The sequence below is a fragment of the Mastigoproctus giganteus genome, chromosome 5 (genome assembly GCF_048544385.1).
Source record: "Mastigoproctus giganteus isolate SK-2022 chromosome 5, ASM4854438v1, whole genome shotgun sequence".
NCBI classification, from domain to species: domain Eukaryota; kingdom Metazoa; phylum Arthropoda; class Arachnida; order Uropygi; family Thelyphonidae; genus Mastigoproctus; species Mastigoproctus giganteus.
This window is the reverse complement of record NC_143579.1, coordinates 58,106,002-58,121,083: the sequence shown is the minus strand read 5'-3', so window position 1 is coordinate 58,121,083 and position 15,082 is coordinate 58,106,002. Positions and strand designations below refer to the sequence as shown.

General features: G+C 38.4%; 1 protein-coding gene across 1 annotated transcript in view; it reads left to right on the top strand.

Annotated features, from left to right (window-relative positions):
* The first annotated feature begins 2,499 nt into the window (after window positions 1-2,499).
* The window catches only part of LOC150085420 (uncharacterized), a 40,061-nt gene continuing 27,478 nt past the window's right edge, over window positions 2,500-15,082 (top strand). The window contains exon 1 of the mRNA XM_090373222.1: window positions 2,500-2,686. Coding sequence (XP_090229348.1) covers window positions 2,570-2,686 — 117 coding nt within the window. The 5' untranslated portion in view covers window positions 2,500-2,569. The remainder of the gene's footprint in view (window positions 2,687-15,082) is intronic.

The window sequence follows — 15,082 nt, the reverse complement described above, 5'->3', positions numbered from 1 at the left end:
TTACACATGCTTATATATTTATTTCAATATTTAACAGAAATTATAGAATTAATATGAAATAGTTTGGCTATATTGATAATACTTTCGCCTATGTTTTATATTTTGCTTTATGCATCTTGTTATTTATTTTGGCATTTATTAAATTTCGTGCAGTGTTATTTATTAAGCTGCCAAATGTTCATATAATTTAAAATGAATTATTCATAGTTTTTATAGAAACTTACACTGATCATGATGAGCAAAGTGCATTGTGTGAAAAATATCTGGATTCGAATTCCGTCTTCATTTTAACTGGCCTTTTCACGCCATGACCAAGTTAGCCGAGTGAGGTTTGACCTTTTTGCTGGATGAAAAACCATAGTTTTTGGGTTTTTCCTTCGTAGACCAACCAACCCACAAATCGTAGAATAAACATAATTACAGACACAATTCAATACTTCTATTTACTGTTGGCATACATGTAGTTCTTATGGCATTGCTGAAGTCTCTCTCTCTCTTGAGTCCACCAACAAGCACCTGGTATTTAGTCTGCTTAAAAAAAACATACTTTACAGCCTCGTTATAAAGTTTTCGTACACTTTTTTGTTTGAATGAACATGTAAAAAGTTTGAATGTACATGTAATAGAAACAATCTACAAACGAAAAAGTTCTAGCTCTCCAAAATGCCACATCTGTTGGGCTGTTGAATATCGTGACGATATTCAAGAATTGGAGAATGATTTCTTCGGCATCTTTGGGTCCTCTGATATTAGAACAATAGGGTTTGGCATCTCTAGATCATCAGAACAAACTTTCAACAGCACAACACTTCTAAAGACAAGTATAATTATAGTTTTCAGACCATTAGGAAGACTTCACCCTCCTTTTGTTGCCCACCAACTTCTGAGATCTGAAGATAATCAAAGGGTTGTCATGTAATCTTGGATGATCATATTTTAGCCTCTCGAGTACTTTCTCAAACACCAGAAGATTCACTTGTAAAAGAATTTGCTTTTTGGCTGGGATTGGTGTCTCTTCAATGCTATCAAACATCTTGAAGTTTTCCCTTTCTGTGAGTCAAAATATGGCCGTTGACTTTGCCACTAATCTTGGAAATTTTCTTAGATTATTAATTTTAACTGCCAGTCGGAATCTAATATCACGTTGTACTTCTCACCCTTCAACATCTGAGCATTTAAATCACGTGAACGCAATCATGCGCATGACTTTGATCGTCGAATATTCAGTTCAACTGATACACATTTCAACGATTTCTCTGGGCTTGGTTGGAATGTTTAATCCAAGACTGCTACACTCTCTTAGCTGATTTGACGTGTCCAAGTAATGGTGTCTTTCCAATCAATTAACCGTCGCCCTGTTATATAACAACAGGTCTCACTAACCGAGACCAACTGCTAATCACTAATAGCTATCTTAACAACAGACTTGGGGAGGATTTGAAAATCTAACAAGCTCGATCCAGCCCCTGTCGAATAATAGAATAATCGTTTAACCGCACAGATATTGCTCATATCGTTATCGTGTCTGTGTTCAAGGGATGAAAACCCTGGAACAGCTGAAGGAGGAAAACTACTCCCTGCTACGGAGGACATCCAGCCCATGGCAGTGCACTCCTCTTTCAAGGTTTAACGTAATTTAAAACCTTCGTTGACTAACTGACCCGGTTTATTTTTCTCTTCATGAATTCAATGCAATAGACAATTCTGGAGGTCACGCTGCTTATAAGAGATTAAAATCTTAATAGAAAATAAAATACGTATTAAAATTGAAACGGACTTAAGTCTCGTTATTTATATACAACAAGGTTAACAAATCTTTTAAAGAAACTTTTATTCCTAAGTTATAAAATACCAAGAAAACCCAACACCTTCCAGGAAAAAAAAAAGGAGAACCAAATATGAAAAATAACATCCATAAATGTACATCAAAACTCCTCCTTCTCCAGACAAACACACTCGTCTGATGACTTCGGTATCATCCAATCTTTCTTAAGCGTATCGAAAATCCCAGAAAGGCCATTCGAGATGTTTCTAAAACTCACTAGAAAATCTGATGTGTCTGTTTTCAGTACTTTGACAACATTACGCGCACTTTATGTGTCCAAGGACGACAACAAAGTCCTGCAATTCATTAATTATCACCTATTCGGAAGCGCCTGTCAGCGGAAGTAGCAAGCTCTGGTTGCACGTGCACAAGAAAGTAAGCCCCCGCATGTCGTCATTTACTACTGGCGCCTCACGTAGGAAGCAGCGTATATAAAATGTAGCAAAATCCACAAACTCCACTGTGTGTGCGTGTGTGTGTATGTTCAGGTGCATTTGATCGAACCGTCTGCTGTTTTGTCGTGTGACTCTCGATTATTCTTCTCAAGGGCCGCTGGAAAAAAAAAGCCAAGAAAAAAAAAAAAACAGAAAAACAAGAGGGGATTTTTCGGGCGCGCGCACCCGAACACGCTGCACTCATCACCTGTTGATTGGACGCACCTGATCCACTGACGCGTCTAGGCGCCAACGCTGGCGTTAAGTGGCAAACCGAAAGAATTTGCATCATCTCTCAGAGGTTGTCAGCATGGCATGCACTTTGGTGTGGTCACGGCATGTGGTGGTCGCGCTCTTTGTTCTATCCTCCGCTCTGCTCTCCGGATGTGTTACGGACGACGGAGAAAGCGAAAAACAATTTCCAAAGGTAAGAAAAGCTTTTGATTTATCCTTTTATTTTTTGAATTTTTTTTTTCTCGATCGAACTGAAGTGGAAAAAAAACCAGAAGTTTTATCAATGAAAAGGTCTTAATTTTTTTTTAAGCACCCGTGGCTGGTCATTTAAATGTTCACCGAACTTTGAGTAGCTTTAATTATCCAAGTTCATTAGTTTACATCAGTTGTCATGGTTACGGAGACTGGATGTGTGTGTGTGCTGGAGCGCGATGATCTACAAACTTCGTATATTTGAAGCTTTAAAGTCGTTTAAGTAAGCAGAATTAACCCCGAATAATAGAGAAAGAATTTAGCTAGGAGTATTAAAAATAACCATCCTTTTCTCCTTTTCTTAGAGATCGGAAAATAAGATCCAGACTGTCTTAATTACCACGTCGAGGATAACTGCTTTAAAATTTGAACATTACATTTATTGGAGTTGGAAAATGTGTTTATTGTTGGTAATTGCACTCAGCAGCGATTTTAACTGTTAATGCCCTTTCTGGTAATTAAATATTAAATACACTAATTAAATATTATTGCTTATCTTCTGCGGTTTTCTTGTTCCAGTTGATGATGCTCGATTTGGCAGTGCTGTTCTCTTTCATAAATGACATATTTGCATTAACGGACTCTCAAATTGAATCGTAAAGACACAGAGAGAACATAAAATGGACATTAAACATTGCAAATGTTGCAAACCACAGCATCTTTGGGGATTTCTGTAAATGTAAACAGCCTAGGTCAATTCCTTTAAGTGGAAGATGTCCCGGATATTTTTTAAAACTATTTTCTATACGAGGAGCTGTATACTTTAATAATAAACTGATGTTTATCCCCTTTAAACAGCGCTATTGACACAATATTAACTTCTCTTCACTTTCAGAAGCTCGTCTATAACCATCCAGATGTTCGAGAATTATAATTAATACCAACAGTTTGGTAACTGAGGTGTTCTACTTGCTGGAGCAAACCCAGGATGTGATTAGTCGTATAGATGATGGGGTTCGATGTCACTTGGTTCGCATTTTCTCACTCTAAGACCTCCGCTACGCAACAGAATTGGCATGTTAGTGACAGTTGATTATAGAGCTGTTTCTCCACTGATATTGGAGCAGTTTCCCATTCGCTGTTTAGTGGAATTCGAGGCTTAACGTGCGAATTATGAAATGATCTGAACACGCGATGCATTCATAACGGTGTATTTTAATCGTATTCATAATTGTGAAATTTAGTTAACTATTTTAATTATATAATATGACTAAATTCGATTAACTAAATTCCATCTACAATCCAAAATGGGCTATATCTTTGTAATTTTCATAAAAATCCCGGGATTTAAATTCAAACTTTTCTTATATGGTTGAATTAATTGTCATCTGGAGACCATTGAAGAGCTTAGAGTATTTTTGGACGCATGGGAAGGAGAAATTGTAAAGATGAAGAGCTTGAAAGATGTTGAGAAGTTTAGAAACTTGAAATTCAAAAGAGCATTCATTTGACCATCGAAAAGTTTGACTCAGCAACAGTTTAAACGCTCAGAATATTAAAAGATGATGCAAGAATTATACGTTTAGAATATTTGTGTGCTGGTGTTGTGTTGCAACCGCTGAAAAGCTTAAAAAGTATTAAAATACGTGAAGCAGAACAGTTTTGGAACACAATTGATATTTTGAATACATTCGTAAAGGTAAAACACATTCACGCAAAAGAGGAATATTTTGGAGGATGCCAATTATAAGTTCTAATTATTATTACTTCATCTTGGTGTGTTACTTCATAACGATTTGGATAAACAGCTCATTATCTTGAAGAGGATTTTTTTGCAGAAAAAACTATAGAAAGACCAGGAAGGGAGGATTGTTGACGCAAATACCACGCAAGTTTTATTTAAGAAAAGATCACGGTTTAGTTCGTTTCTTTAACGTTCTTTTTTGTGATGGCGAGAGGAAGGATTGCAATTGGATTACGTAAGACTCGCTTTCGTTATTAATGGTTGTTTGCACGGCGAGTCGAAGGAAGCAAGAGAAGTTTTGTACAGTAACTGAGGAAGTTCGTACCTGGAATTCGATGTAAAGAAATAAAACTGTCTGGTGAATTTTTTTGTTCAGTTAGCAACATTCTACGTGTTTCTTAAGCAGAGTATAACATCGAGAAACTTGGCAGCTGCTTAGTCGCTATGTATTGTGTATCTTTTGAGAAATATTCTAAATATTTCTACGAGGAAATATTCTTTCTTTATTTTAAATATATTAAAGAAAAACTGGGCAACTGCGTAGATTTTGCAAAGCAGTAGTAATGAATGGAATATGGTTTCAATTTCTGGTTAATATAAAAGGATATTAGAACGAGTGTTTCAATTTATTTTTAAATCTAAATTGTTTTGTTGTTGTTTGCAGTCAAAAGGATATTGAAGTGGGAATACACGTAGGGACCTTGCCTAGGAAAATTCAATTGATATTCGGGCATTTGTTTTATTTCGAAATTGAGAGGGTGGGGTGGGAAGGAGTAAATTTAAGAATTTGTAGGAACAGTTAACTTGGTAATTAGGAACTTTTATTTTGTTTTTTTTTTCTTTCCTTTGCGATTTTTATGTCAATTTTTGGTGGTTTGACTGAATAGTCTTGTGTGCTATATTTGGCGCAAGTGTCATAGGTTCCTAACCTTTTGATTAGATGAATAGATTAAGAAACAATAAATAAAGAGCTTACTCCTTTTCCAGAAATATAATGAACATTAAATAACAATTTTTAATACAACTGCAATGCGAAAGTGGTTAAACTTCAGAAGGAGACTCTTACCATGGATCTTTGCAACAGCAAATGATGACCAGATCTAGCTCCACCTACTTCGCACTCATTGGACGATCTATTCTTTCCCTTAATTTTGTTTCCCGATTTTAAACCAGCAGCAAAAGGTGAAACTCGGTTCCCAGTAGACGGTTCAGGGGTTCCCCCCCTTGCCATTGGTTTTAAATCCGGAAACAAAATTACGCGAAGGAATAGATCTTCCAATCACCGCAAAGCAGTAGGAAGAGCTAAGCTTATCCACTGCTCAGTGTTGCAAAGATCCATGGGTAAGAGTCTCTTACCCATGGTAAGAGACTCTTACCCATGGATCTTACCCATGGTAAGAGACTCTTACCATGGGAGCAGTCAAATTTTGAATGCTCCAGTGAAGTAGCAATTTAAGAAAAAAAGTCCATTGCTTTTCTAGTAATTGTTTAATATTTTTAATAAAGAAGTTCAGTAAGATTTCAGTTAATTTTAAAAATTAAAGCAAATGATTATTTTGTTAATTTTACTATTTATGAAATGCAAATTTATTGCAACACCACTTTATTATTACTGAAATGATGAAATTAAAATGATTTTAATGCAATCTTAATAAATACTTTAATTGGGTAGTTATATCGCAATATATTAGGTGTATTTGCAATATTATCATTCGTTCTTTCAAATTATTTTTCCCTGTAGTTTATGATTTCGGCATCTAAAGTTTATAAACATAAAAGCAAGAAGCTTGTACGTGTAATAAGAAGTATTTGTCTTACTTTTTTATAGCGAGAGTTTTGCGATAAAGATATTTTTACACATCACTTGTATATATGTATGGATAACACACCAACTAGCATCTTTGCATAACTGCCATATGAAATAGATTTTAGGACAACATATCTTTCTCAAACTACCCATCACAAATCCGATATTTATCTTTTATTGGGGGAACCCTGCTCGTTCTTGTACGAAATGTCTCTTTTGCAAGCATTCCAGAAGAAAATTTTCCTATTTTGATATCGATAGAGAAGTGGACCATTTCGTTCCATCCAATACTCAACTTGATGGAGATTTTGGCCAAATAATACGTAAAATGTACACGTATTTTTACGTATCCAATTTTAACTGGTTTTTAATGCGAATATCGACCATTACAAGTTTTGCAATCTTTTAAAAGTTCCTTTTATGTCTCTCCTACACACGTGTAACTGTATTCAGTTGCTAAGCAGACTTGAAAGGTGAACGAATTAAGTCGATTAAATTCTTGGGGCGACGACCTCTGGGTGGGATAGAACTCGATGAAATTCCTTCCACGATTACTTCATTTTCCCCGTTCAGCCTTTCTCTTTAGACTTTGCACAGATCAACTGGTTTCCGTCAACAGGTCTTTTATTAAGATGAAATTCTTGTTAAGCGCTCTAGGAATTCTGGCGTTCGCTCTTTAACGTCATTGTGTTCTCAGTAATAAATTGTTTCTTGTAAGGGACGAAATTCATTTAGCGTTTATCGTGCTCTGCGGGCTTCCATTTAGCGAAGCAGTCAATGTTTTATCAAGAGTGTGAAGTGCTGCGTGCATACCCACGATGGGAAATCATTTGATCAAATGGCAACATTTGGCTCATAATGAAATTTACCGCTTCTCTCATTCCTTTTCTTGGCTCTTGCTTGTCTTTCTCTTTCGTTTCTCTTTTGTTTCCCTCTCCGCTGCCTTTTTTTTAGAGCTGGGCAGCATTGTCAACTGTGCGCGGTTATATCGGTTGCAGGAAAAACTTACAAAGAAGTAAATTCCACTTTAGTTGGATGGTTTCGTTGATCGTAGTATAAAAGCCCTCCACTACAAGTTTTTCTAGGAATGTCTGAAGTTTTACCCGCAATATAAGAACCAACCACACAATTTATATAAAGCTGAATATTCCTTAAAAAAGGACACTTTAACCATAGTGTGCAACTTCAAATCTGGTGAAGTATCTGTTATTGATGGTATAAGAATTCATAAGAAAGGTGTCTTCTTAATTTACAATTTTTTTAAGTGTATTTCTCTCTCTCTGAAAAGGGGAGTTTAATTTCTGAATAAACCCCTTGCTCTTTCTATTAATATTTTATATTTTGGATATGGCTTCCACTTACTTTTCTCAAGAAATTCGCCGATTCTAACCCTCTGAGTTGTTTTACCATCCTATTTTATGTGTTTACTGACAGACATCGAAGCAGATAGAGAGAACTCTTGAAAGCCTTGCTTATTTATCTTTGCTAGTCCATTTAGTTAGTTACCTTTCCATTGATGTAGTAGCTGTATGCTTCTTGCAATATTTATCGGACATTAGAACAAACTTTCTTTTAGTAATAATACCTAAACTGTACAGAAACGTTTATATCTTTGACTCTTTCACCTTACAAAGAAACGTCTTATAAAAATATGTTTTAGAATACGATTTTTGATGGCACTTAGAGAAGTAATTCGCATTACAATTATTTTCATCAAGAAACGATTCTGAATTGATCTATAATCTCAGGGAAACAAATGCAAGATGAGTTTATGCCATTGGTTATCTTGCAGATAAATTAAACTACAATCAATCGATTGACGCTCATTCTTTGAAAGAAAATACACAGAAATAAATATGGGTCAGGGACTGCAACAGTTCTTTATTTTAACTCCAGAAATAACTGTCTGCTCATGTTGACCGATGTTCCTGTTGTCATGGTAACTCTTCCAAGTGGGATGCTTGTTAAGTAATAAAGAGGTGATCCCCCCTCTCATTTTTTTTTTCACATTTCCAAGCTTCGCGTGTGGAGGAGTGAAAGCTATCAGAGAATATTAAATTTAGATTATTTTCCTAATGGATAATTATGTTCATAAAAAGAACTACATCAAGATGATGATTATCGCACATTACTGCTTGTTTATGGTTTCATTTTCCAAGGATTGATTGTTGTTGTAGGCATTAATAAGCGATATTTAACGGCCTGTGAGTATCATATTAAAAGGCTTACAGATCAGATCAGTTATAACCTTTAATAATGCTCATTTCGGAACATTTCTGAAATTAATATGCTTTTGACGACTTTGTTTTGAAATAGGGAGAAATAAATGGGCGACATTCTCCAGAATCGAGGAAGTCACCAACTTATTATTCTGTAACCATAGAAATATTTTAGGCTGTCCATATTGCGAAACATATAGTCATTTACACGTGATAGAAAATAGAAAGGGTAATAATTATATTTAACATGGATTCGGAATATTCATTCTCGAATAACCTAGTAAATTATTAGAGAAGATTGGGACATTATAGTAAAAAACAGAAGACATATCGTTGTTGCTTCATATAAGACCACCCTAAAAAACATTATCGAATCAGTATATTACAAGAAAAATATTAACCTCTTAAACTACATAAAATCCAGATAAAACAGTATGAGGTGAGTGCTGAAAATTAAGCTAAGCTATACATGCGATCTAGTTTTAATACACCATTAAAACTCTGCATAAATCACCTTTATGAGAACAATGAAAATAATTTTTTTTTTAATCACACGTTCGAGTCCCTTAACTTCGAGTCAATAAAAACACGATAGAAGATGGAGAGAGTTGGTGTCCATCAATAATGCTGCTCAGTGCAGGAGTTTTATAACCTAATTGGAAAGAGTTATTTCTGCAGATTGATAATCTCATGGCTTTATTATGGAGAAATTCTCAAGTGGAGGGGTTAAAAAAGTTCTGGAGCCTCATCATGCATGTACAACGTTTGGCGGAGTGTTTCCAGTGGAACTTCTTCCAGAAATGCAGGTAATCCTCTTACAAATATCTGTAGTGTACTATCCACGAGGTCTCTCAGCACACACAAACCAGCGGAAGATGCAATTGATCCCAGAGGGGTTCTCTGTATGATTAAGGTCAGTACTCTGGACTGGCCAGTAGTCCAACTTTTCGACGCTCATGTCCTTAGACCAGTCCGTCACAATGCCAGCAGCATTGTGACGGACTGGATAGAAGGTGGAATTCATGGTTTTGTACCAAACAACTAATGGTCTCACTCAAAAACATCAAAAACAGCCCCAGCCTACCAAACATCATTGTGAGGATACATACAGTCCATAGGTAACTTTCTCCAGGCATTCGCCCCACCCAGGCACGACTGTCAGACTAGTAGACCATGCAAACTCCAAAACATAACTTTTCATTGGTCTCTGGTCCAGCAATAGCAGGTCTTACACCAAGCTATATGACTTCTAGCATTAGTCGGTGTAATTGGCTAGTGGACGGCTGCACGACCATGAAAATACATATCATGCAATGTCCTGCGCATTGCTCTGGTGCTGACATGCTTCCCCATCGTCTCACTGTGGGCCTGTGTGTAATGCGACAATGTGGAACCACGTTCTGAACGGATAATTCTTTGCAGGACTCTCCTGTCACGTTCGTTTAGTAACGCTTTCAGTACCAGTCCGCTACCATATGAAGATTCTATCACCAATCGTTGACCTGGGATCTTCGTTGCCGTTGAGAAATACCGTGTACAGACAGATTGCGTACATGGCAACTTGTTATCATTCCCCCTCTGGAAATCTGTTAATTCCGCCTGTATGAGTAAAGGAAAAGTAAGCCTTTTCCACACCTCTGCTTCCTTCAGACATGAGAAAAGATAGAGGAAAATGATAGTAAGAGAAGGAAGGTGCTAACGAAAACAGAAAGGGACAGTTACCCTCAACTAAACTAAGGCCACCATTCATACTATATTAACTTGGGATCAAAATGATCATCAGACTCACTCTGAGGAGGGCTCAGTTGATGACTACCAGATTGGCAACCACCAAGAGTAAGCGTGACTTGCATTGATTCAAAGGGCGTCTTCCTCTTTCAATCCACATACTTTGCAAAGCAGACTTCTCCTTTGTCAGGAGAGACATAATTGTCCGCTTGGTCCTTTTCCATCTTAAAACAAAGCTCAGCTAACACAAACTTAATTTGTACTTTCCCTCACACTAAATCAACCTTATTATATAAGCTACAAAGAGATGTCATGTTCCACTAGACGACAGAGGTGTTACCAGTGCTGCCTAAATCTCTGCTCTCTAAATTGTTCTAACTCTACTAGAAGAATGTTCCTTATAGAGGCATGCATAGAGCGAAGCAAATATTTAGATACTTCAGCAAAGGATCTCTGTAATTTTCTTTACCACAATTTCCACGCCCGATATTTTCCTTCATTGATAACGAATTTGAGAATATGCTTGGCACTGCTGGAACAGAAAAAAAATTGCAGAAAATTGCAAAATGGTTGATCTTCTCAAGAGCTCCACAATATAAACTGGCCGAGTTGGTTTATACCCTCAACTTGACTTTATTTGCCTCAACTGGTGGATGTCCATGAATTATCCTCCAAGCCGGGCGTGATGAACATTGATAAACATATCAAATATGTTTATCAATGTTGCTAAAGGATTGAGATATGTCTAGCTTGGACCATGCCCGAGGAACAGATACAGATAGCATAGCATTTTCATGTCGAACAGCATCCAATATAATTCAGCTATTTTATTTTAATTCCCATGTTTAAACCGCCAAGAACCAGCTGCTGGGAAAATTTGATAAGCTGTCTGTAGATGCTTGGTACAATTTTGGGAACAGGACCAGCAATGTGAGATTTCAAATAGTTCTGAGGGCCCTTTCGAAGAATATTTTGCTAGGCTGGACGCCACATGTGTGCTCATCAGGACTACTCCAGAACGTACTTTATTATATATGTCCATGGTAACCACTTAAGTAACCGAAAATAAGACACACAAAACAGCAATCCAGGAGAACCTTTATCGCAGCCTTGAGTGAGCCACGCCTAAACCCTTATAGAGATGTCCAGCAAGAAACAACCGACTGTGTACTCTCACTTGATCCGAGGAACCAGTGACGTTTACTTTACCTTTTCTAGAACTCCTATCCAAAGTACAATTGTAAATATTTCTGTAGATCAATACTCTTATTGTATATACTCTGCTGCCACTTTATTAGGTACACCCCTGCTGTGCACACAAATGGTTCGTCCCACAACGTTGCAAGTCACATGACCACAGTTGTGGATATAAATGCAGCAGAACAACCTTTCTAGTATCAGTTAAGAAGCATACAAACCGTAACAAGAATGGGGAAAAGGAGTGATCTAACGGACTTCGAACGTGGCATGGTAGTAGGTGCAAGACGCTGGGCAAAGCATCTCTGAAACGGCAATTCTAAACTTTTCACGAACCACCGTTTCAAGGGTGTATAGAGAATGGTGTAACGAACAGAAAACATCCTCTCAACGACACTCCTGTGGAAGAAAATCGCTTGTTGATGAGAGAGGTCAGAGGAGGATGGCTAGAATTGTGTAAGCAAATAGACGGGCCACAACGTCGAACATCACGTCACAATACAACCTTGTTGCTCAGAACAAAATATCGCAACCGACCACTATCGCACTTTGTCGCGAATGGACTACAACAGCCGACTGCCACGTCGCGTACCTTTGTTATTAATGAAGAACAAGAGGGAACGCCTCCTGTGGGCACTGCAACACCAGCACTGGACTATCGAGGATTAGAAAACAGTTGCTTGGTCTAACGAGTCGAAATTCCCTTTTGCATCATGTTGATGGAAGGCTCAGAATTTGGCAAAAACAACATGAATCCATGGACCCGTCATGTCTGACGACTACTGTGCAAGGTGGTGGGGGCAGTGTTATGGGGTGGGGAATGTTTTCTTGGCACACGTTGGGTCCATTGATACCCACAGATTCACGGCTGAATGCCATATCGTACCTAAACATCGTTGCTGACCAAGTGCATCCGTTCATGTTGACAGTTTATCCTGAGTGAGATGGTTACTTCCAGCAGGATAATGTGTCGGTGCAGAAAGCCCGAATCACTATGGAATGGCTCCAGGAACATGACAATGACTTTTCTTTGCTGCAGTGGCCCGCTCAGTCCACGAATCTCAATCCTATTGAACATCATTGGAATGAGCTGGAAAGGGCTGTTCGCTGTAGGCTTACACCTCCGTCGAATCTCAAGGAACTGCGTTATATACTCATGCCTGCATGGTACTCCATTCCTGCACAACGTTTTCAGCATCTTGTTCAATCCATGCCTAGACGAATTCAGGCTGCTTTGAAGGCTAAAGGAGACTCAACACGCTACTAGGTAGGTGTACCTAATAAAGTGGCAGCAGAGTGTATATTATTAATTATATTTTGTAAGTACTCTTTTTGCACCCTCTAGCTTGCATGCTGTTCAGGGGGTGGTTGTATAAAGTAATAAATTGAATAAATAACAATAATTAAGTTTCTGGACTGGTGTAGTCTTCCAGAGACTGCCTACAATGCAATCTCTGCTGGGTTACCTCCTGTTATCTGTTGTATCAAAAGAATTTGAATAGCCGACGATGTAATCTCTTTTAAGTACTTAAAAGGCGTTTATTGTCACAGCATTCATTAATACCACGATCAGAATCGTCCACTTAATTAAAACCCTTCCTGCAAAGGATATTGCTCCCAAGTTCCACTGATGAATCGAGTCATCCCAAGGACTTAGTAGATGCCGAGTGGTTACCATAGGACGATTAGTGAAGCGTACTCCTGAGAGGGTTGATAAGAGAGTCCCCAACAACTATCGCGCAGGGTTAATGCACCATTGCCTGCATTGTGTTTTGCTTTTACTAATACACGCCACTATGTAAACTGAAATTACTGACAAGGTACAGAGCTGTCTGCAAAAAAGCCATTTTTTATATTAATGCACTTATCATAGTGATAATATTGACTACAGACACCAACTGTCCACTAAATTTCTTCTTACTACCATTTTTTTTGCCATCCAACTCTACCATTTTCTTAGACAAATAGCGGAGTTTAATCTGTTTGGTCTATGAATTGATTGCGATTGTTGGCTAAAAGCTTTGTCTCAGACGTCAACAATGGTATTATTTAAGAACTACTTTAAGACAGTCGAGAAAAGGAGCAAAGATCGATAATTTACTCCAGTGAAGGTAAATCCATTTCAGTTATAATAATACACACTTTTTTCCCAATTTCCATTCCTTAATTTTCATAAATGGCCACAAGAGTTACAAATTCTAAGCAATAATATCATTAAATTAAAAATTGAATAATGTTAAACTGTGATCTTTGGAAATATCACAATCTTTCGGATCAAGAGTTTGAAATCAGTTATAAAATAAATAAATCAGATAATGGTTTATATCAATGCGCATTCATCTTTCGCCCTGATAAGGGCAGTCACACGACGAGTCATTGAGTCCTCTAGTTCACTAAAGCGTTCCACAGTTATTTCCATCCATGCTTGCTGCACCGCTGTCCATAATTCCGTCGCATTCCTGGGTGGAGGATCCAAAGCTCGAACGGACCTTTCCACACCATCCAAAAGATGCTCCACGGGGTTCTTGTCCGGTGAACGGAGAGGCCATTCCATAGTGGTAAAAATCTGCGAAATGCTCTCCGAACCACGTTCTAGTTACCACCGCTCTGTGGGCAGGCGCATTGTCCTGCTGGAATAGTCCATTGCCCTGTGAGTGCACGATGGGCATGAAGGGATGCAGATGGTCTGCAAGGATGGATACGTAACCTGGACCGTTCAGAGATGCGTCTAGACGTACCAGACGTTCCGACACGCGCCAGTTGAGCACACCCCAGACCACTACCGACCGTCCACCTGCCTGAACAGTTCCTTGTTGACATGGCGGGTGCATAGTTTCGTATGCACACTCCCGTACGCTCGAAATAACTGGAAACGGGACTCATCGGACCAGGAGACCCGTCTCCAATCATCCAAGGTTCATTGCCGATGTTCTTTCGCCCAGTTGAGGCGTAGAGCCCCTTGTCGTGGTGTTAGCAATGGGACTCTTGTGGGTCGGCGGCTCCCATAACCTATTGCTGCTAATGATCGCCTGATGGTCTTGGTGGAGACGTTTCTGGCACCTCCCTCGTTGAAGTCGACGGTGATTTGTGTCACTGTCGCTCTCCGGTTGGCTGAAACAATGCGAGACAGACGTCGACGGTCACTTTCATCCACCACCTGTTGCCGCCCACAGCGCTCGCTGTACACGATGTTATTCCGGAAATGGAGTATTCCCGATACACTCTTGACACTGTCGAACGGGGGATAGTGCAATTTCTATATCACCTCCACGATAGAGTGACCTGTGCGTCAGGCACCCACTATCATCCTTCTTTCAAAGTCGGTTAACTCACGATGTTTATCCGTACTGACATCGAATTACTGTCTATGTGAATGCAGTGTACCTATATACCTACCAAGCGGTGGATTCGTCCACTAGCGAGAGGGTGACAGCGTCGAATTTCCCAGAAACCAGGTATTCCATGAATTCTGTCCTTTCAGTGTACTATCACAATGTATTAAACTGCTGGTTGGAAGCGATTTTTCATCGAAGAAAGGAATGTACTCCTTCCAATGTTTGCTTATTTTTATGTTATATGTTTTATTATTGCAATGTCATCTGTTTTTATTCTCTGCCATTTGTACCTGTGGTTTTGAAATTCCCTCTACTTTTTATATTTTTACAAGGCAAAAGTCTTTTAGATACAAAAGGAATCTAAATC